Source organism: Pelobates fuscus, chromosome 2 (genome assembly GCF_036172605.1).
Source record: "Pelobates fuscus isolate aPelFus1 chromosome 2, aPelFus1.pri, whole genome shotgun sequence".
Classification (NCBI taxonomy): Eukaryota; Metazoa; Chordata; class Amphibia; order Anura; family Pelobatidae; genus Pelobates; species Pelobates fuscus.
In genome coordinates, this window is record NC_086318.1 from 306,188,817 (window position 1) to 306,211,098 (window position 22,282).

General features: G+C 39.9%; 1 protein-coding gene across 1 annotated transcript; it reads left to right on the forward strand.

Moving 5' to 3' along the window:
* The first annotated feature begins 407 nt into the window (after positions 1-407).
* Positions 408-17,193, forward strand: RWDD1 (RWD domain containing 1). The gene is made up of 7 exons (XM_063441276.1): positions 408-762; positions 3,594-3,659; positions 9,532-9,662; positions 11,748-11,891; positions 13,768-13,900; positions 14,684-14,746; positions 16,900-17,193. Exons 1-7 carry the CDS (start codon positions 690-692, stop codon positions 17,007-17,009), a joined length of 720 nt encoding a protein of 239 aa, XP_063297346.1. The 5' UTR covers positions 408-689; the 3' UTR covers positions 17,010-17,193.
* The last annotated feature ends 5,089 nt before the right edge of the window (positions 17,194-22,282 follow it).

Genomic DNA, 22,282 nt, shown 5'->3' on the forward strand with positions numbered 1-22,282 from the left:
GCCTATGTACAAGGTCAAATTTAATTACCAATTGAAACACTTATTTCGGGAATTTCTTCCATCCCTATTGCTGACACCTTCACTATATAGCCAAGCCATGCTAAACAGGAATCTATGATGGTTAGGGTAGAGGGCGCTTCATTATGACGTCATTTCCAGCAGCCTCTCAGACCCAACCAATCGATAGCACATACTGTACTGAATCCCCACTGACAGTTTATTCCGTGTCTGTCATTACAGCTCTGGGAATAAAAGCCGTTGCATAGTCTCCAGTCTCCCACATCACGCGCACTGCGCCCGGCCATTGTCACGCTATCCATGTCCGTCATACACCCATACTCTCCCTTCATTGACTCATACAGCGGACTGTGGCCGTAGGGAGTGCGGGGAGTCAGTGTTACCCCCCCCGGGGATGCAGTATAGGTTATCGGGCTGCCCCTGCGATGAACTAAACGGCGAGAGGCTGGAGAGTTTCCACTGCGAGCCCTCAAGGGTTAACTCGTAGACTCAGGAGGAGGAGGAGGAGAGAGTCAGGCAGAAGCAGTCGATGTCAGAGCTGTCGATCTTTTCCGAGCGTGGCCGGCTAACAGACAGCGACTCGCAGGACTGGAGCTCGGGCTGCGGCTCCCTTCCTCCTTCTCTCCCCCAGCCGCCGGCAGACCGACACAGCGGTCCATGGCCCGGTAACCATGACGGACTACGCCGAGGAGCAGCGCAATGAGCTGGAGGCTCTGGAGTCCATTTACGCCGACTCGTTCACTGGTGAGTCCGCTCCACGAGTTATTGTTCCTCCATGGGGTATGTGAGGTGACCGCGCGGTGCACGCTGGGAGATGTAGTTCTACACTTTATATGAACCCCAGCCTTTCCAGGCGGTCAGTGTATGCCCCAGGCCCCAGCTGGCAGCCCATGGGTTCACTTTGGCAGAGTGGCCCCTATGACTGCCATTCACAGTCACTCACTCCGTAGTAGCACCATGGAGCTGTGAGAGCTCAGTGTTTATAGTCCTAATGCAGGGTTAATACTACTTACAATAACTTTCTATAACTATTCATTGTTTATTACATTTAAGATGACTGTTTCTCCAGATCAGATATTTTGGCCTAAAATGATCAATTTCCTGGTGGTTTCTCACCCTGTCTTTAGTCAGGCCAAGTTTTCAGAAATTCTGAGTGTTTGCATCCTGATATATGAAAGCAGACGCGAGAATTCGGTTGGAACCGATTTTTTTCCAGAGAAAGAATGTAAATTTATAAATGACATCTATGAGTGAGGGCTTTCATTGAGCTTAATTGGTAATTTCATGTGATAGACCATCTACCTGCTGCAGTTATATTGCTGTTTTCCTTAGGGAACCCTGATGCTGTACCTTCAGATATCAGTGTCTCTTACGTTTTTAAAACTAGAATTTTTCATTTTAATTGTTCTAAGTGTATTGGAAAACGGTGTGCTTGTTTGTAATCTTATAAGTTTTTCTGATTGCACTTTCAAGCAGCCTTCAAAGCAGCATGGTCACTTTTTATTTCTTTTAAAAATAACGTTTGTACAGCAAAAGGATCGACATTTCAAATAATAGTTAAGACGTGTTGCATAGTATAAAATAGTAGGATTATGCAATCTAAGTCTAACTATATACTATTTTTTTTTTCTAATTGAAATAGCATGCTTAAAGGATCACTATAGTGTCAGGAAAACAAAACGGTTTTCCTGACACTATAGTGCCATGAGGGTGCCCCCACCCTCAGGGTCCCCTTCAGCAGCTTACCTTAATCCAGCGCCAGGCTCCCTCGGTGCTGGTGACCTCTCCTCCCCCGCTGACGTCAGCGGAGCCGAATGCACGGCAAGTGCCGTGCGCGCATTCAAAGTGTCCATAGGAAAGCATTTCTCAATGCTTTCCTATGGACGCTCTGCGTGATGGAGGCGAAATGTGCCTCCAGCGTCGCAGACGTGCCTCTAGTGGCTGTCCGGAAGGCTACTTAGGCTTTTTAATTTAAAAATTTAATTTGAATCACCTTTCAGTTCTCTCTTTAGTGAATAACCCAATTAGTCAACTCCAACAAGTAGTAAGCAGGTAACGCAGATACAAATTACTGTTGAAGGTATCACCAATTACATCCAAAATGAATGTGGAAAAGAAGCAATAACCAACTAGGCAGCCTTGGTACTCTCCAATATTCAGCCTATTCCACATTACCTCTTTCACTCTGATGGGGTACTTGAATCATGAAATACGGTACATGCCTATTTACATTTTGGCATTCAGATTCATAATGGAACTGCAAAAGAGGTCTCTGAAAAATAGTGGATGGAAACCAGCTGTAAATGTTATTATGGGATCTTTATACTATATATTACAATAATACTAGGTCTATTGGTTTTATGCTTCTCTTTCAGATGCAGAGTTTGTATTTTTTTTGGGGAGGGGGGTTATTTGTTTGTTTTTATGGCTTGATTTGATTTATTTTTTATAATTTGTTTTTGGGTGGAATGTTTCCAAAAGTTCTAAAGTGCAGTGAGCAGTTCATTAAAAAGTACAGGTATTATTAACTGCAAAATGGGATGAGAGTAGAATATTTTGTGCACTCATGTCATGGTGTTCAGGGTGTGCAGCACCATTGTAAATGTTCTTATGTCATATCATTCTTGGTTTAATGGTACTAACACACTAGTAGATATTGGTAAATAATTTACTCTAAGCCAGAGCTGGTGAAAATAAATGTATAATGTTGTAAGCATGACCTATAGATTTCTTTTATGTTCTCTCTTTAAATTGTTGTGAGGTCTGCTTTAAAGGGACTCTGTGTATAACATAACCTTTGGGTTTGTGCACTTTATTTGGATTGACATAAATAATTGCCTGTATATATTTAATATAAAGGAGGAAAAAAAAATTGGAGGTAGCAGTACATAATAATGTAAACCAGGGAATAAATAGGTGACACTTATTCCCTGGTTTACACTGTTCTGTACTGCTATCTCCAATTTTCTTTTTTCCTTTATATCAACTTCAATGCAGGGGTTATCCCTCATATGGAGGTACTGGTCAATATAAGGCTCCCAATTTTCTTTCATTTCTTTCTTTTTTCTATCAGTGTAGTACCTGTATATATTTAACTCGTGTGTGTGTGTGTGTGTGTGTGTATATAGCTTTTGGGGAAAAAACATATTGCAGTAATCTGCATCTTACTCCAACGTCTCTTACCTTCTAAAATACTTCTTTATGCTGGTTACTGTAGCTGTTACAGTCTATTCTAACACTGTTCCATGTTTCTAATATACCAGTTGCTCATATTATATAGCACATCAAAGGAAACTGCAAGTAAAAGCAGTTAACAGAATTACAACATAAAGGAGCTGTGCAGGGATTTAGAGGATAAAGTCAGCATTGGGAGAAGTTCAATAGCAAAGCCTTACAGCAGCATTATTTGCAGCACTACCTGTTCAAGAGGTGGTATTGTCAAATTTGGGTCTGTCATTGGTTTCCTCTTCGGAATGTCTCCTAAATAACTCAATAAGTACAGCCTGTTTGCAGCACATCATTTCTTAGGATTGCTTTTATTTAAGTAACTTTTCTTTTTCTACTTTTCTTTTCAGTTTTAACCACTTCCCCAGCAAGTTTCTCTATCACGGTTAAATCTGAAGCCGGAGACGATGAGGAAAGTAAGTTTATCTTAAAAAAAATATAGTAATACTAACTACCGGTAAGCTTTATATATGGAATATATCGTCTTCTTAATTTTAATTCTGCTCTACTCTATTTCTCTGAAAAAGTACGGTAAGTAAATATTATTTGTGTACACTTGAACATAATAGTACATAGTACATTTCTAACAGCTCTGTAACTTAGAGAGTAAGACATTTACTTAGGTTCATTTTAAACGAACTCGAATTAAAACAAATTCTTATCATGACCATTTCACCTTAAACGAATAACAGCTGCTTCAGCAATGCAAGTTATATTATTTATCATGAAGGTAAATTACAAGCTTAATTGTTTTAGGAGCAGTTAATAGATTACCTTGTCTCCAGTATGCCAGCTCCACCATGTTTGGAGATCCGTGTATGTCACATTACTGTGACACCTTGCTTCGGTCCCTCTGTATAGCTTCCCAACACGATGTCTTCATTCCCCTTTTGATGGCATCAGAACAGTGACATCAGTCACTCATTTGTTTTCCCAGCAAGCAGATGATGTGCTTTCTGCAGAAATATTAGTATGAGCGAGCAGGAGAACTGCTTCTAGGATGGTTCTTATGTCCTTGTGGTCACTATGTTGTTGGTATATACTTCTATAAAGATAATGAATTAAAAGGTGTGGAAGGGTATCGTTTTATACACAGGTATTTTTTAATGCTGAGATGGGATTTTCATCTCTTTAATTTACACTTGACTTGTATATAACATGAAAATGACCAGATTTTACTAATTTCATGACGTAAAGTCATGATTTTATTAAAGACATGTAGGCGAGTATTATGCTTTTTATCTCATTCTTTATTCCTCAGCAGCAAAGAAAGGATACTGTAAATATTCAAAGAAATTTTTTTAAAACATGTGCCCTAGTGGGTTAACCACAATATAACATGTTATCCAATAGGAGGGCTCATTGTATTATAATGTCCCATGTGACATTCAGCCACTCCTCTTTCTTAATGATGCCGACGAACATCTCCACAAGACCGCAATGTCTGACCAACTAATCTTTTCCATAAAGTATCAATTATCATAACAGTATATCCGATTTGTCAACAATTACGTCAACAGAAATTAGTCAGGTGAACAACAACAATACCATGAAGACTGCATACTGCATGTGAAAATAATACATATACCCTGGGGAGCGTGTAACATACCTGTATCGGGTGGGATAATACTCAACCTCCGTGCCCTTAATAAAATCATGACTTTATGTCATGAAATCAGTCAAATCTGGTAATTTTATTAAAGGACCACTCTAGTGCCAGGAAAGCATACTCGTTTTCCTGGCACTATAGTGCCCTGAGGGTGCCCCCACCCTCAGGGACCCACTCCCGCCCGGCTCTGGAAAGGGGAAAGGGGTAAAAACTTACCTTTTTCCAGCGCTGGGCGGAGAGCTCTCCTCCTCCTCTCCGCCTCCGTTCCTCCCCGTCGGCTGAATGCGCACGCGCGGCAAGAGCTGCGCGCGCATTCAGCCGGTCACATAGGAAAGCATTCATAATGCTTTCCTATGGACGCTTGCGTGCTCTCACTGTGATTTTCACAGTGAGAATCACGCAAGCGCCTCTAGCGGCTGTCAGTGAGACAGCCACTAGAGGAAATAGGGGAAGGCTTAACTAATTGATAAACATAGCAGTTTCTCTGAAACTGCTATGTTTATAAAAAAATTAGTTAACCCTAGAAGGACCTGGCACCCAGACCGCTTCATTAAGCTGAAGTGGTCTGGGTGCCTAGAGTGGTCCTTTAAAGGACACGGAAGCTCATATTATGTTCGTTCAAAGCTGTGCAACCACCTTAGTGGAAAATTGAGAAACTGGACGAAAATAGAATTCCCTAAAAGTAGATCCCCGGGACCAATCAACAGCACGGAGGAAGTCTTTCAGCCTGCAGCCTAAGGAAAAAGCTTTAGATGCCATAGCGCCTCGAACAGAGTGTGCTCCATATGTGGAAGTGTCATTGTCAGCCAACGTCATGATCCATTTGACCCAACGAGATAAGGTAATTGTAGAAACAGGTTGATGTGGGCGTCGAAGGCTAGAAATAAATCAGCATATTGAGGATCACGTACTGAAGAGGTCTTCTCATATTCCTTGAGACAGGCCACTGGGCAGAGATTAACATTATGTGGAAGAGCTGGGTAAAAGACCGAGGTAATGGATGCCATCTGGAGTAAAGGAGCGTGCTGTAATGCCCAGTGCACGAGCGTCTGAGACACGTTTGCAGGAGATGAGACAAAACAGCATGACTAATTTTGCCGTGAGTTGCTTGAACAAAAGATTTTCATTTTGAGGCCAATTTTCAAATGGTCGAAGGACGAGTTCCACCTACCATAAGGAGGAATATTCAGGACGTGGAGGACGTGCAAATCTGATGCCACAAAGGAGTCGACATACCAAAGATGTTTACCTGTTCCAAACCTGGTGACCTGCCGAGATGGTTGATCTATATATATTGATCGTACGCTATGCTAGTCCGTGGTCAAAAGTGAAGTGAGGAAACTCAAAACATGGCTCACAGGTGCAGATATGGGATCTACATGTTGTTCCGTACACCAACCATTCCATGAGTTCCAGGCATGGACATAGGATTGCCTTGTTCCGGGGGCCCAAGCTCCCGCCATGAGGTCCAAAGTTGTTCTTGGAACGTTAGGGACAAAACAGGGTCTCCGGAAAGCAGCCTTGCTAATAGCCTGAGATGTCCGTGGAGGAGAAGTGGATGTGGGATCCAGCAATAGGTCAGAGAAGACTGGGAGCAATCTCTGGTAGTCTATGGACATTTACATGAGTGTAGGGAACTATGGCTGAGCTGTCCAGGACGGGCTATGAGGATCAAGGAGGTCCGATAACGCCTGAGATGTAGAAGTGTCCGAGCAATGAGAGAAAAGGGTGGAAAGAGTAATGGCGAGTATTCAGCCATGGTTGCAGGAAGGCATCTGCTGCAAAAGCCTCTGGATCTGGTCTTCAGCTGAAAAATCGCAATAGTTAGGAGTTCAAACGTGATGCGAATAGGTTGATCTACAGAGGGCCCCAAAGAGACTGCAAACTGAGAAAAACTGAAGGGTTCAGCCACCAATCGCTGGCATCCTGTAATTGTCTGGAGTTCCAATCCGCAACTATGTTGGACATCCCCGGAATGTACTCCACTTGCACAGAGATATTGCGATCTAGGCAGAATTGCCATAATTCCATTGCTGCTTTGCCAAAATTGTTGACTTTGTGCCCCACAAGGTGGTTGATGTACCAGACGCTGATATGTTGTCCATCCGTAAAAGTATGGAGCAATTGGTTGATACACCCAAGAGGCTCCGTAGGGCAAATGAGCCTGCCAGCAGGCAATTGATATGCATTCCTTGTTCTTCCACAGACCATATGATATATGATAAAAAAAATACTAAAATTTAATACAGAGAATGTTAGAGTGCTACTTGGCTGAGGAGGCAGCAGCAAAGAAAGAGCAGTGGCTGAAGGTCACATGGTACATTATAGTACAAGGAGCATTCCTATTGGATAACGTTGTTGTGGCTATCCCTCTAGGGTACATGTTTTAACCTTTTTTTCCTTTTACAGTATCCTTTTTTTGTGCTGCTGAGGAATAAAGATAGAGATAAAGCATAATATGAGCCTCTGTGTCCTTTAAAGGACCTAGGCACCTAGACCACTTTAGCTTAATGAAGTGGTCTGGGTGCCTGGTCCCTCTAGGATTAACACTTTTTTTTTTTTGTATAAACATAGCAGTTTCAGAGAAACTGCTATGTTTATACTGAGGGTTAATCCAGCCTCTAGTGGCTGTCTCATTGACAGCCGCTAGAGGCGCTTGCGTGCTTCTCACTGTGAAAATCACAGTGAGAAGACGCCAGCGTCCATAGGAAAGCATTGTACATGCTTTCCTATGCGACCGGCTGAATGCGCGCGCGGCTCCTGCCGCGCATTCAGCCGATGACGTCGCGAGGAAGGAGGAGAGGAGGAGGAAAGCTCCCCGTCCGGCGCTTTTTTTTTTTTTAAGATCCGGTATGTTTGACATTTTAATTTTCTTCATTTCGAATTTAATGAATAACCCTGCAAGTAACTTTTATTTTACTTGGTGTGAGTGGTCCCACGTTGCTTTCAACATTAACAAAACCTTTTGTTCTGAAGCCGTTTTTGAAGTATACCTTGTACTAATGTTCTTTAGCTAATCTTTGAATTTCCAAAAGAGCATGTTTTGCTTTATATTGGGGAATTGGAGAAAGGCAAATGAGGTATACATCTGCCAATCTGTCTTCAAAATCATTGGAAGATCACAGCTCTGTCTAGTTTACTTTTTAGTTGCCACTGATTTCAATGAAAACTTAATTACCGTATATACTCGAGTATAACACGAGTTTTTCAGCACATTTTTTGTGCTGAAAAACCCCCACTCGTCTTATACTCGAGTCAGTTGTCTGTATTATGGCAATTTACATTGCCATAATACAGACAAGGACCGGGGGCTGTCAGGAAGCTGTAACTCACCTTCACAGCAGCTCCTGTCAGCTCCCTTCTCTCTTCTCCGGTGCGTGCAGCTCCCAGGTCAGCTCCCTCTGCAACTCTCGCGAGAGCCGCGGGGTCAGAGCGTTGCCACGGATTACCGTGGCAACGCTCCGCGCGGCCACGAGAGTTGCAGAGGGAGCTGACCTGGGAGCTGCACGCACCGGAGAAGAGAGAAGGGAGCTGACAGGAGCTGCTGTGAAGGTATGTAACAGCTTCCTGACAGCCCCCTCCTACAGCCCATCCACTGGACCACCAGGGAGTGAGAGCCCCCCTCCCTGGCCAGCTAACAAGCAGGGAGGGGGGACGAAAAAATAAAAATATTAATAATAATAATAATAATAAAAAATATTAAAATAATAACAAAAAAAATAATACAATTAATAATAAAGAAAAAAAAATAGTTACCTAAAAAAAATAATAACATTAAAATAATAATTAATTAATAAAATGCCCACCCCCACCAATGCTCTGCACACACTGCATTCATACACACACACTGCACTCATACACACACACTGCACTCCATTCATTATACACACACTGCATTCATATACACACTGCATTCATTATATACACACACTGTAAATAAATATTCAGTTAATATAATTTTTTTAGGATCTAATTTTATTTAGAAATGTACCAGTAGCTGCTGCATTTCCCACCCTAGTCTTATACTCGAGTCAATAAGTTTTCCCAGTTTTTTGGGGTAAAATTAGGGGCCTCGGCTTATATTCGGGTCGGCTTATACTCGAGTATATACGGTATGTAGTTTACCAAGAACAAATTTGCTGTAAATCAGGTGGAATCAAGTTTAGCTGACTCAGGAAAGATTCTGTGGATCTGTAATTGAATTTGGTAGCTTTTTGGATGCTGGGGCACCCAACAAGTTCTTCTGTCAGCTAATGCTTGATCTGAATTAAGATTTGGCACAGTTATTTCTGTATATAGATAACTTCAGTAGATACCCTTGACCAGCTGTGAGGTCTATCGACTAAACAATTATCAACATGAGAAAAAAAAATTAAATCAAAAGGGCAAACTTAGAAAGAAAAATCCCAGTAATGTAACTCTGAGTGAATAGACTTCTACATTTGTATACAATGATTAGTGAGATTGTACTGTGTTTAAAGAAAAGTTATAAAATTATGCGCAAATAAAGAAAATATATTACATTTGTGTAAATACTCCAAGGGCAGATTGTGGTTAATTCATGTTTGTGTAAATCAAAATACACTTTTCTGGAGAATTTCGTCAAATAAAAAAAATGAGATATTATGATTAATTGTTCTTGTAGACAGTTACAATAATAAGTCTGCTTATTTATGCAGATGTTCAAGTAAGTCTGAAGTTTGTCTACGTGGCATCTTATCCAGACGAGGCTCCCCTCTTCGAAATTGTTTCCCAAGAGAATCTTGAAGATTCTGATGCATCAAGCATACTGACACTATTGGAGGAGCAGGTTTGTTTCATGTCATTTTGCAAGATTCTCTTTCTTCCAGGCAGAAACTACAACACAACTTACCATTTTATACCAGATATAATGAAAACAAGACCCAGCATTTTGGTCAACAACTTTTATTTAAAATAACTGGTGTCATGTCAAGTGCTAGTAGTAGGTGGAATCCTTGCATCTACTAAACCCTTTCACCAGCAGTGTCAAGAGTATTTTACACATGTTTAACCCCTTAAGGACCAAACTTCTGGAATAAAAGGGAATCATGACGTGTCAGACATGTCATGTGTCCTTAAGGGGTTAATGTATGTAGCATTTGCAGAATATACTGGGTCATTAACAATGTGCATCACCTTTACTACTAAAGGACCAGTGACCTCTACGATATCATAACAATCTGTTATTTTACTTAAAACAGCACTGTCATCAGCTCCCTTTTTCCCAAATGAGCATTTCATAGAGTTTATAAAATACTCACTGAAATTCCAACCCAGTCAAACGATATACTGAGACTAAGTATGAACTGACAAAGCTTGACAATAGGTGAGGCTACCGCAGTCAAGCCATCACTTGTCACAGCTATATTGAAATCAAGCTCTTTCTATGGTTGCATGCGCTAGAATACAACGCTGATGTAGACTTCTGGCAGCTGAAGTGCCAGAAGCTGAAGAAGAGCAGTCGGAAGAGAATGGTGGTGCCCGCGAGGGACAGGTTCAGGTTAATAAATCTCACATTTGCCTCCCACCCTCAAGCGGCAATGGGGGTCTTTGCAAATTTTGTGACAGATCTACTATAGAGGTAGGCAATGTTTTCATTGCAGGGTTAACATGCCTCTAGTGGCTGTCATACTGAGCAAATCCTCTTTGGCATCCAAATCCTTCTGATTTCTTGTTAGACTGGAACATAGAATTGTTTTATCTAGATGAAAGTATCAAAGATCTCTCCACCATTAAAAATCATGCTCTGCTTTTAACCTGCACTTTAACTATTTATAAAGTGCATTACATAACTTGCCTAATACAGTAATAGGTACCAGAATGGCATGATGTTGCCTTAAAATGCCCAATGTATGCTATACCTATATACATTTCCAGCCATGGGACAAAAATAAATTAATTATTTTGTCTCAGCCTAGAAATAACTGTTGACATCCTGCATTTCTAGTTAAAAAAAAAAAAAAAAAAACCTAATATTTACCATACATTTATTTTCCCATAGACCAAACAGCAGTTATAACAAATTGGGTAGTTGCCCATGGACAGATATCATTGAAAAAGTGAGACCACATGCAGTTTCCACCCAAGTCTCCTCTCCTCCTGTACTACCCTGAGCTCCCCAGTAAATGACAAGCTAAAAGAAGAATATAGAATCCATAGTCGAAAGGGAGGGAAATCATGATTGCTGCTTGAAGTTCCCGGTAAGACATAACAAATGGGATGTAGCAAGATAAAACACAGTGGGAATAAATTAACCTAGAGAACCCACCATACAGGTGCCTGTGCCTGTTTTGCCAAGGGCAGGCAGAGAACACTGCTACCTGACCTGTCTGTGTTGAGGAAAGGCAGATGCTGGGGAGCTCAGGTTCGATTAGCCCTTTATAAGGCTAGGAGAGGAGGAGACTGAGGGTTGGTCTGCGTTTTGTTTTTTAACCTTTCAATGCTACCTGTACTGTGAGAAATGGGAAACTACCCCTTATGACTGCCACTTGGGCTTTTTTTAAAATAGAAATGTTAAAGGGACACTATAGTCACCAGAACAACTTCAGCTTAATGTATTTGTTCTGGTGAGTATAACCATTATATGCAGGAATTTTCATGCAAACACAGCCTTTGCGTTTCTCATGGCCCACCAACATACCAGAGTTTATGACTTTCCCATTTCCACTAAAAAGGCCTGGACTGTTGTTGTGTTGTGAGGGCTGGTTTTGGAACAGCTTTTATAGTGTTGAATGAAAATGTGAAGGAGCCTATATAGCACTTGCTCTGTTGTGATTGGAAGGCAATGAAGTTCCGTTTTTAACAGGTTAATGTTTTGTGTTGCATCAATGTTGGTTAAAGCTACCACTGCATGTATTTTGTTCTCAACTTGCAGGCACAGGAAAACCTTGGAATGGTAATGATCTTCACTTTAGTATCTGCAGTTCAAGAAAAACTAAATGAAATAGTAGACCAAATAAAAACAAGAATAGAAGAAGAGAAAGTACAAAAGGAAAAAGAGGCCGAAGAAGCAGAAAAGGTATTGATGTGGTATAGGTTTATTATGGTCATACACTACCTATAGGCAAGTCTAATATTTTCCAGAAATTCTAATATAATTATCATATATTAATAGAATTTGCTGTTATTACTCAATAAAATTACTCCGTTCTTTTTCCAAAATCACTGTAAGCCAAGATACATTTTTCATCAAAATTAGTATCGCCCATTTTAATACAGAACTTAAAATCCAAGCACATTTCTCGTGATGGTAAGCATCTATTTTTTTAGAAGAGAAGATAAGGCAAGGTGCAATTTTATAAGTAAGCATCCAGTAACCCTTCCTCTTTGTTTCTTTAAACCATTTTCAATAACATTTCTACATAAGAAAGTGTTCTCTTAATCAAAGATTACATGCTAGATGATAGCCATTACATGCCAATGTAGCATTTATGGTGCTATTAGGCAGTGGGTGTTGTCCTTGGGTCAAAGCAGTTAAACAAGGCTCCACAAGGAATCTGCAAACCAATTACTTTTTGCCTATTGTTAATGTGGAAGTTTCATTTCCACGCTAGTAGTATTAAGTTAGATTTATATTGGAGTGTGGTTACTATGGTAACATGTCAGCGCTTTATTCATTAATTGAATGCCAGGAACTGACTATATGCTCTCTTTACTTTTTGAAAGATCTTTTGATGCTACATGGCCCTGGAGAAGTAGGGTGCCCCCTCCACAAACCCCTTATATGTACCACCATCTGTGGAAGGGGTTTAGAAAATGTACAGTTGTAGAGCAGGTTTGCTTGGATCTTGGTAAAGGAGGAAGTTTTGCACGCATTTAGAAATGTGTTTAAATACAGTGTTTATATTTCTCTCGTCTTAGTGTAGTGTGATAGTGTTCTGCTACAAAGATTTCTCTAGTGAAAAATCTAGTAACATGCAGTTGTTTTTGTGCTATTGTCTGTGTGCGTGTAGCCTAAAATAAGACTCGTAACATCTATCAATTTCTGTGTTTGCTTGTTTTTTGTGTTTTCTTTCTTAAAGACTGCAGTTAAAGGGACACTATAGTCACCTGAACAACTTTAGCTTAATTAAGCAGTTTTGGTGTATAGAACATGCCCCTGCAGCCTCACTGCTCAATCCTCTGCCATTTAGGAGTTAAATCCCTGTTTATGAACCCTAGTCACACCTCCCTGCATGTGACTTGCAAAGCCTTCCATAAACACTTCATGTAAAGAGAGCCCTATTTAGGCTTTCTTTATTGCAAGTTCTGTTTAATTGAGATTTTCTTATCCCCTGCTATGTTAATGGCTTGCTTGACCCTGCAAGAGCCTCCTGTATGTGATTAAAGTTCAATTTAGAGATTGAGATACAATTATTTAAGGTAAATTACATCTGTTTGAAAGTGAAACCTGTTTTTTTTTTTTTTTTGGTTTTTTTTTTTCTTTCATGCAGGCTCTGTCAATCATAGCCAGGGGAGGTGTGGCTAGGGCTGCATAAACAGAAACAAAGTGATTTAACTCCTAAATGACAGTGAATTGAGCAGTGAAATTGCAGGGGAATGATCTATACACTAAAACTGCTTTTATTTAGCTAAAGTAATTTAGGTGACTATAGTGTTCCTTTAATCCAACCCCATTTAAGCATTGCATTAACTCAAGCATGTGTTCACATTTCTGAGAATGGAAACTGCAATGTTATCCTACATAATAGATTGAGAGGCATTATAAACTACTGGCAACCAAATCTATAACTTTACTCACATATTTACAAAAAAATTAATAAGCGTACTTTGCCAATTTAGGTTTTTGTGCTGATTCTGTTGTTGAAAGTTCCGAAACTCAGAAAGGGAATTGTAGTAGATGGGGTGGTAATGGGTGTATAATGCATATATATTTTAATAACTGTTCTTTTCAGACACGTTTTCATGGGACTCCTGTAACAATTGAAAACTTTCTCAGCTGGAAAGCAAAATTTGAAGCAGACTTAGCAGAAATTAGGAGGAAAAGACAGAAGGAAGAAGAGCAATCAGGGAAAAATAAATTAACTGGTAAGAGTCAATTTTTGTTGTATATTAATGTACTGCAGAGCTTGTTTGAAATTGCTGTAATATTTGCAGAATATTTGGCTTGAATTGTGAATATTGATAAATACTCTGAGGTTGACACCATATTGTTACCTAAAAGTTATGGCTGATTTTTACAGTGATCATATTTAAAGATAACTGTAAATAAGATCCGAACCATAATTTAGATCAACTATGGCTTTAAATTTGTCCAGTTAAGAGTCTAGCCAATAGACTATCCGGAAAACAGGTAAAATACTTACCAATAGGGGTCGTTACTGCAGTGACCCATGCATGTGGGCCCAATTCTGGTATGCAGGTGCATATGTACCATGCAGGGTAACGGATGATCACTAACCTATAACTTTGTAAAAGAACGTACATTTCTGGTGCATTAGTCTGTATAGCAGCTAGTGATAGTCTGAGAACATAAGCTGACATCTACTAGAATCCCATACTACCGGAATTATTATTGCTATTTATAAAGCGCCAGCATATTCCGTAGTGCTTTACAATATTATCGAAGGGGGAGATTTAACAATAAATGAGACCATTACAAAAACTTACAGGAACAATAGGTTAAGAGGACCATGCTCAAACGAGCTTACAGTCTAGATTTGACCCAATATTAGTTCCCTGCATAATTGTTTGAGCAATGATTCTTTAACTTCCCTACCATTAGCAACTTTTATTTTTCCTATATGTTACTACTCCATGTGATAATTTGATAGTTTGTAAATATATATGTATATATTTTTGTTTGCACAGGGAAGCAGCTATTTGAAACAGATCATAATCTCGACACATCTGACATTGATTTCCTAGAAGAAGGTAATATAACCGTTCAACTTGTGATGTTTGGGTTAAGATGTGTCATTTAATTGAAGTTAAACTCTGTTCGGTATGAATTGTCACATCCTTAATTCTGGTTTTCTCCTAACCGGTATTTGTTCTGTTATTTCAAGTTTTTCTGTAAGGATACTAAATACACATTGAGCTAGCTTGGAATTTTGTTAAAATCCCAGTGCTATCAAGTGATTTTTATATAAAACTAAGTAGGGAGAGTAACTTTTCTTCTTCTGTATAAGAGGTCTCGTCACAAAATATGACATAAAGAACAACTTACTTGGGCAATCCAGACTCCAGCACAACCAGTCACTGTCCTTTTATGTGCCCCCTTACTTATTAGCAGTGTGAAGTGAATTTTTAAATAGTATACAGAGGAGGTTGTGCCTGTGTTTGTGTCTCAGTATATCTGTGACATCTATCGATGTGTGTTTTAATGTGAATATGCACTTTCATGCAAACACCACTATTAACAAAAAAAAAGGTTGAGAGAATATCTTTCAGATTTCCCTGAGCTGGACTAAGATGAGTTCTGTCTCTAAATACTCCCTCCTCCCTCTCGCTACAATGTTACTAAATAATTACTTACCCCAGTAGGTATATGAACTTTCTTAACATTTTAGGATAATTATTAGGGTAGGCCTTGTTTTTCTTATAAATAGTTGTATTTTTAAAAAATATATATTTATTATTTTATTTCACAGAAGTATTCTTTATTAGCCAAGACATATAGCTTAATATTGGCATATACTTTACAGGAGTACAGAAACATGTATTCCTGACCCTATAGTGTTAAAACCACTATCTAGCCCCCCTTTGCCTCCCTGACTATAGTAAAATCTTACTTGTATTCAAGTCTGCAGCTGCTGTCTGTGACCTGCCTACATGCTTGACATCATCAGAAGTGATTCTATGAGCCAATCACAATACTTTCCCATAGGATTGGCTAAGACTGTCACGGAGGCAGATCAGGGGCAGAGCCAACACAAGTCTAACACAGCCCTGGCCATTCAGCATCTCCACATAGAGATCCATTCAATCAAGGCATCTCTTTGGGGAAAGTTTAGTGTCTCCATGCAGAGGGTGGAGTCACTCAATGGCAGTACTGCACAGTGGACACAATGCCCTGGGTTGTCTACTTTTTCAAATGGTATGCCATAGTGGGGTTAATTTTAATTTCTGGGCTGCAATAAAGTCTCAAAGGCAACATAAACAATCTGTGAAATTTAAATTTGGAAAAATAGAAATCGGCAAGTTTTTAATTTGACACTGTAACTTTCCAAAACACCATAAAACCTGTACATGGAGATACTGTTGTACTTGTGAGACATTACTCTACACAAATATATCTATTTTTTTTTCTAGAGCAGAAATATTTTATAATACAGATGATATCATCCGTAAAAGGGAACGCTAACTTTGGCCAGTGTTTGTGATTAAGTGGCTACTAAAAAATACACTGGGTTGTCTATATTTGCAAATGGTATGCTAGGATTGTGGTAATTTTCATTCCTGGGCTGCCATACAATCTCAAAGGCAACATAGGCCAAGCAAACCAATCTGGCACATTTCAATGTATAAAACCCGAAAAGGGGGCAGCCCTATGTTTGACCCTGTAACTTTTTAATACCCCATAAAACCTGTAGAAGGTGGGTACTGTTATATTTATATTCGTGAGACATCGCTGAACACATATATGTGTATTCTATTGCAGTAAAAGCGAACAGTATTATGACATTCATGGTTAAGAAAATATCAAAATGTCTTAATTTTTAAAAAAAATTATTCATATTAAATTTTATGTATCAATATTTGATGTAAAATGAAAGTCCTATATTTCCTGAACAAAATGAAATATAATACGTGTGGGTGCACTTAATATGAACGGACATAAAGCTAAAATTCCAGGATTTGTTTTGATCAGAATTTGTCAAATTGGCTTTGCATTAAGGTGCCTATTCACATTAACCCCTTGAGGACAAACACCAATATTGACAAATAATACACCCTCGCATGCAAATGCTATCACTACACACAATCACACCCCTGCATTCAAACACCAATACTATACACTAATACACCCCTGCAGTAATTGTTGATTGAAATAGCATGCTGATGTCTTTCTTTTCATATTGCAGCTGGCAACAGTGTTGAAGTTGATGAGTCCTTATTCCAAGATTTGGACGATTTAGAACTGGATGACGAAGATGATCCAGATTATAACCCAATTGATCTAGAAAGTGATTGATGTCCTGGAAACAGCATACATTTGGAGTCACAGTATCTGTGACTACACTAAGCATGCATGCTCTGTTAGATTATTATTCCTTTTTTTTTTTTTTTTTTTTTTAAGTCATAAGTTTTAATTATCAGGAGAACACCCTTCTGATGACATTTAAATATTGTCGCCTAATAAATTGACTTAAAAAAATAGCTTTGTGTGCTGTTGATTGCCAACTTAATGCTTGTGTATTAAAGATAGATCCTGGAGGGGGTGGGGCCTGACAACCAACTGAGGCAGACGTGTGCTGCAGCGGCTCCTGCATGGAAACCTAAAACTAATCAAATGACATGGGACATTCACCAAAGTTTCGACTACAAACCTGCCTAATCAATTTACCTGGACAGTACCAGTAGTCGGACTGAGTCCCAGCAGACGGGTTTTCCGTGCACAAAACAACTACTTGCTGAGTATCGAGTACAGTATCGAGCGAGGTGTGGGGGACGGCCGCTCCTTCGTCCCACGATTAAACAGCCTGTCAAATGCCCTGCCCCCCCTTTTGGACCGGTGGGGGCACACAACAGTTGCAGATGGTGGCGATAAGAGGCAAGAACCCAGCGGGCCAAACACCTTAAGCTGCCGCCACAACATCCTGGGCTCTCCAGGAAACGCTCCCTATAGCCCAATCTTGGAGGAACCACCAACACAGAGCCTGCTCCACAACATCCTACCTTAATTCCAAAAGTAAGGGTGCAAAGCAGGAAGAATTGGCGTAAACGTCATCCCTGGAAGAGGGGCAGAGAACACCTACCTAGACCTCGGTCGCTCCGGAGACCACTGCACTGGCACAGGTCACACCTGCGGAAGGGTAAGAGGCCCCGGGTATACGTTTGGGTCACATAACGCGACCAGACCCGTGGGCAAAGCGCGCTGGTTTGTAAAACAAGTGGCACTACTCACACTAGCCCACTCGGGCAGCAGTTAATGAGGGGTATAAATCTAAAGCAGCGTCCAAGATGGCAGAAGACAGCCCGTTACGGCACTATCTAAAGCGCTGCACTTACTGCTATGTCCCTAACAGGAAGGACTTGATCCCAATATGTCACCATAGCGGCTCGATGATGCTGGCCTGCATAGAGACCGGGGGCTGAGAGAGCTTCCCCCAAAAGCTGCCTCCTCTAATGACCATTTAGCAGGTCTTTCAAGTTTCCCGATGTCTGGCATTGGCTAACCAGGGACACACTACATACATGCATGCTCAGCATTACTATAGAGCTAACTTTAAAATTTGGGCAGACTAGATGGGCCGAGTGGTTCTTATCTGCCGTCACTTTCTATGTTTGACCTAAGCAAATGCCACCTTCATTTCACTTTACTTATCAGTCAAACAAGCTTCCGTTTCTTATTATGCATTTTATTTTGTATGCAGTGGTGTGGGGGCAGATGTGTTCGTACCAGTGGCCTTACAATATTCTTGTCTCCTAAACATGTTATGTTGCATAATTCTTAGTTGATCTCATGTCTATACGTGCATCCAGCTGATTTGTTCCTTCTCCTATATATATTGTTTAGACGTACTGTTTAGCCTGTTTCATATCATCTCCGTCCTTCCAAAAAATGTGCAAACTTCTTAAATGTCTTACTGCTGTTATGCTGTGATCTTTGCTATACTTGCTTATGCTATTGGGGCATTGCAAGCACGATTGTATTTCCTTGCACAACAAAAAAATCAAGAATACTTTTTATTTTTTATTTTTATTTTTTTAACTAAAAGATGGATCCTGGAAAAGGAAATCCAAAACTTTTTTTTTATATGAACACTAACTATATATAAAAAATTACTTAAATGTAACTTAAATACCTGGTAGTGAAGGGTTTAAACCGATACTACAGACCTACAGCTAAACTCAATAGGCAGGTAATTGCTCAGATCACCTTACAAAGACTTCTCATTTAGCTGCATAGGGAAGGCTGTGATCAGACAGCCACATAAAATCTGGGCTGGGGAAGAAGGGGAAAGCTTACAGTAGTTGCAGATACTAGATCTGCAGCTTTTGCAAGCTAAGATTTCTTATACCCCTGAAGAAAACATTTAAAATATATTGCATACATATTTTCTTTGGTGGTATATCCACTAAATTGTTTTATTTTAACGGAATGTTCCTTTAAGGGGGTAAGGCCACAATGTAAATATTTTGGATTTGCAAATGATCACACTCTGTTATAGATCTGTGACTATTTAATCCAATTTCTAAAATGTTTATTTTCATGTCTAAATTAGCCCAGCTCATCACAAGTTCCTGAGGTTTACCATCGAAGATCAACACCAGTTAAAGCCATTTCTTTTAGGTTGAGCATAGCCCCACAAACTTTATCAATAGGGGTAGGGGGGCACTGCATGTAGACCACACCTTAAACTCATAATGAGTGAGGGCTTTGAACTATATACTATGCAACTGGTTTCCCCCTCTCCTGTGTATATGTTGGTAACTAGCTCAGTAACAAACAAGTGCCCTAGGTAGTACCCGGAGTAGCCACAGAATTTTGGTGGCAATCAAATTGGGAGCAGCACCAGCAATCCTAATTATTCTTCTTATGTTGCTAAAGTGGTACCCAGATCTATAGAATTCTGCAAAATGACTTAATCTTTCACCCTACTAGGTAATAATCTTCACATCTAAGGGTAGGGTTTGGGAATATTGGTATGTGTTAGTGTGTATGTATCTGTTTTTACAAATGGTAAGATATATAAATGTGTGCATCTGTGTAAGAGTGGTTGCAGCTATAGCTATTAGTTGCTATATGCATGTTAGGAAGTGCCATATGTAATTTTATCCTTTTGGTTCAACGTCTGGTGGTTACTTACCAACTGATAGACCTGCTAGATATCACTTCAAAGTCCACTACCAGCATCTACGATTACATTGAGAATCAGAGATGATGGTACTAAAATTTAATTGATTCAAGATAATGAAATGTTCAAAGGGGCATTACACCAACTACAGGTCAGTGTAGTAGTTCTGAAGCAAAGAGTCTATGGGCGCCATCTCCCATTCTTTTGTCAAACTGTAAGCATAATGACAGGCTGTCCCTGGTACTCATAAATCACATACTTCAGCCATCTTCATAATGCAGAAATAATACTTGTACATTTGCAGTATCATTTAGAGATTGGCATTCATTTTTGTATGTATGCAAATTGGTCCGATATTCATGCAAATGAGTCATTCTTACAAAACACAAATTAATTGCAATATGGACAAAATGTCCAAGCAATGAAGTGAGCATGGACAAAATAATTTGTTCTTTCCATATTTATCTGATTATGAGGAGGGAGCTCCAGACTCCCTCCATGTAATTAGATTCTTTAAAAATAGGAGTTACTCTTAAGAGAGCGAGCAGCAACTGGCTAATAACTGTTTAGTAGACATGCCCCTAGACACAGCATGGCAGTTAGGGGAATGAAATTGGTTTGTTCGAATTGTATTTGCAACAAAATGTTCAAACAAAATTCGGATAAACAAACAAACCATGGACAAAATCTGGTTCCAAAATGTTTTGTTTTTATTTTCTGACATAACTATTATTATGAACCAAAAGTTCCATCATGCACACGTCTAGTGTTAATTCCATTCAACCTGGAGTGCAATAAAATATTTAGAGCATTGGGAAAACCCACCTAGAGAAGTCTCACACTTCAATAATAATGAGTTGAATAATAATAATAATAAACAACAAAGCTTGCAGGAATCACATGATGGGAGCATATCAAATTGTTTATGCCACATATTGGTCAAATATGATCGGACACTGATTAAAACAGTGCCCCTATCTGAAGAGGGTGTGGAAAGCATACGAAACAAGAAGCAGGTAAATATGAAGACAAAAAAAAATTTCTACCTAGAAAGTGAGGCAACACCTAGCTCATATTCAACTCCGTGAAGCACTGACATAATCTATAAGGGCTATTTACTAAACACTGGATTGTGTGTTAATGGAGAGGGCCTCTTTTTACACTTTCCTTGAACTCAGACTTCCCACCAGACATTCACTTAACAGCTTTGGGTTTCCTCGGAGAAGGCATCATAAGTCACAATTTGGAGTTGCTGCTGGGGAGCAGGAGTAGTACACCTCTGGAACGTCTCATATTTCATCATACCAAACATTTTTACAATTGCTTACTGGGGCACGAGGGCCTTTACTGAGAACCCACACATTTTGAAACCCTATGCTCACAGTGCATCTGAGAACAGTATGGCATCTCTACCCTCTATGGGATTCTGAACACCCCGTAATAGCCATTTCCCCCAATGTTTATGGAATGCTGGAAACATGACATATTTCAGAAGAACAGTGGTGGAAGATGTGCACTCTGCTCCATTTCTGATCTATCAGTTCAGCGATACAGGAAACAAATTAAAAACTTGTGTCAAGGTGGTATTGCATGCCCTATCTTCTTCACAAGATCTTCTCTGAAGTTTATAATAACTTCTGGAGATGTGGCCAGGACATCGGCGTGCTTCTTCACATATGGTGGGTGTCACGCGAAGGGTGCATAATTAATGAGGTGGTGTGGCCAGTTTGATTGTATAGGATTGATGGTAGAATGGGTTAGATTATATAGGAATGTGATAGATATCAGAAGGTTTACAGCATAATTTCCTCTTTTGAAACTATGACTCCAGAGCTCATCTGCCAGATGTGAAATGTTACATGTGAGTTGCCTCTACATCTAGCTTCAATGTAAACTAACTGGTTAATCTACCATATGCCTGTATCCCCTCATAGGCAGTTTGATATGCTAAGTGACCAATTAGCAGTTAGGAGATCATTGTCTTCCAGTGTCATATCCAAAAGAAACATTAAAGAGAAACCACACCCAGATCACTTCATCTCATTGAAGTAGTCTTGGTGCACTGTGCCTGTTTCCCTTGGTCCTGCATTGAATTACGTTGCAGTTTTTGAGAAACTGCAATGTTATAATTGCAGTATTAAGACTGCCTCTAGTGGCTCTCTACCAGAACTCTACTGGAGGCTTTTCTGGGAGTTTCACAGAGATTGGCGTTGCACGAGGACATCCAGCATCAGGAAATACCCCATAGGAAAGCATTGAGGCAATTCATGTGCATTAGGTCCCCTCGTCAGGTGACTTTGTAGGAGGTGGACCATGACCCAGCGTCGAGGGCATCAATACTGGACTTAGGAAAGTAAGCAAAGGGGTTTTTAACCCTTCATGGGCCTGAGGAGGGATACAAGGGGAGCCAGAGGGCACTATAGTATTAGGAATACAACCTTTAATA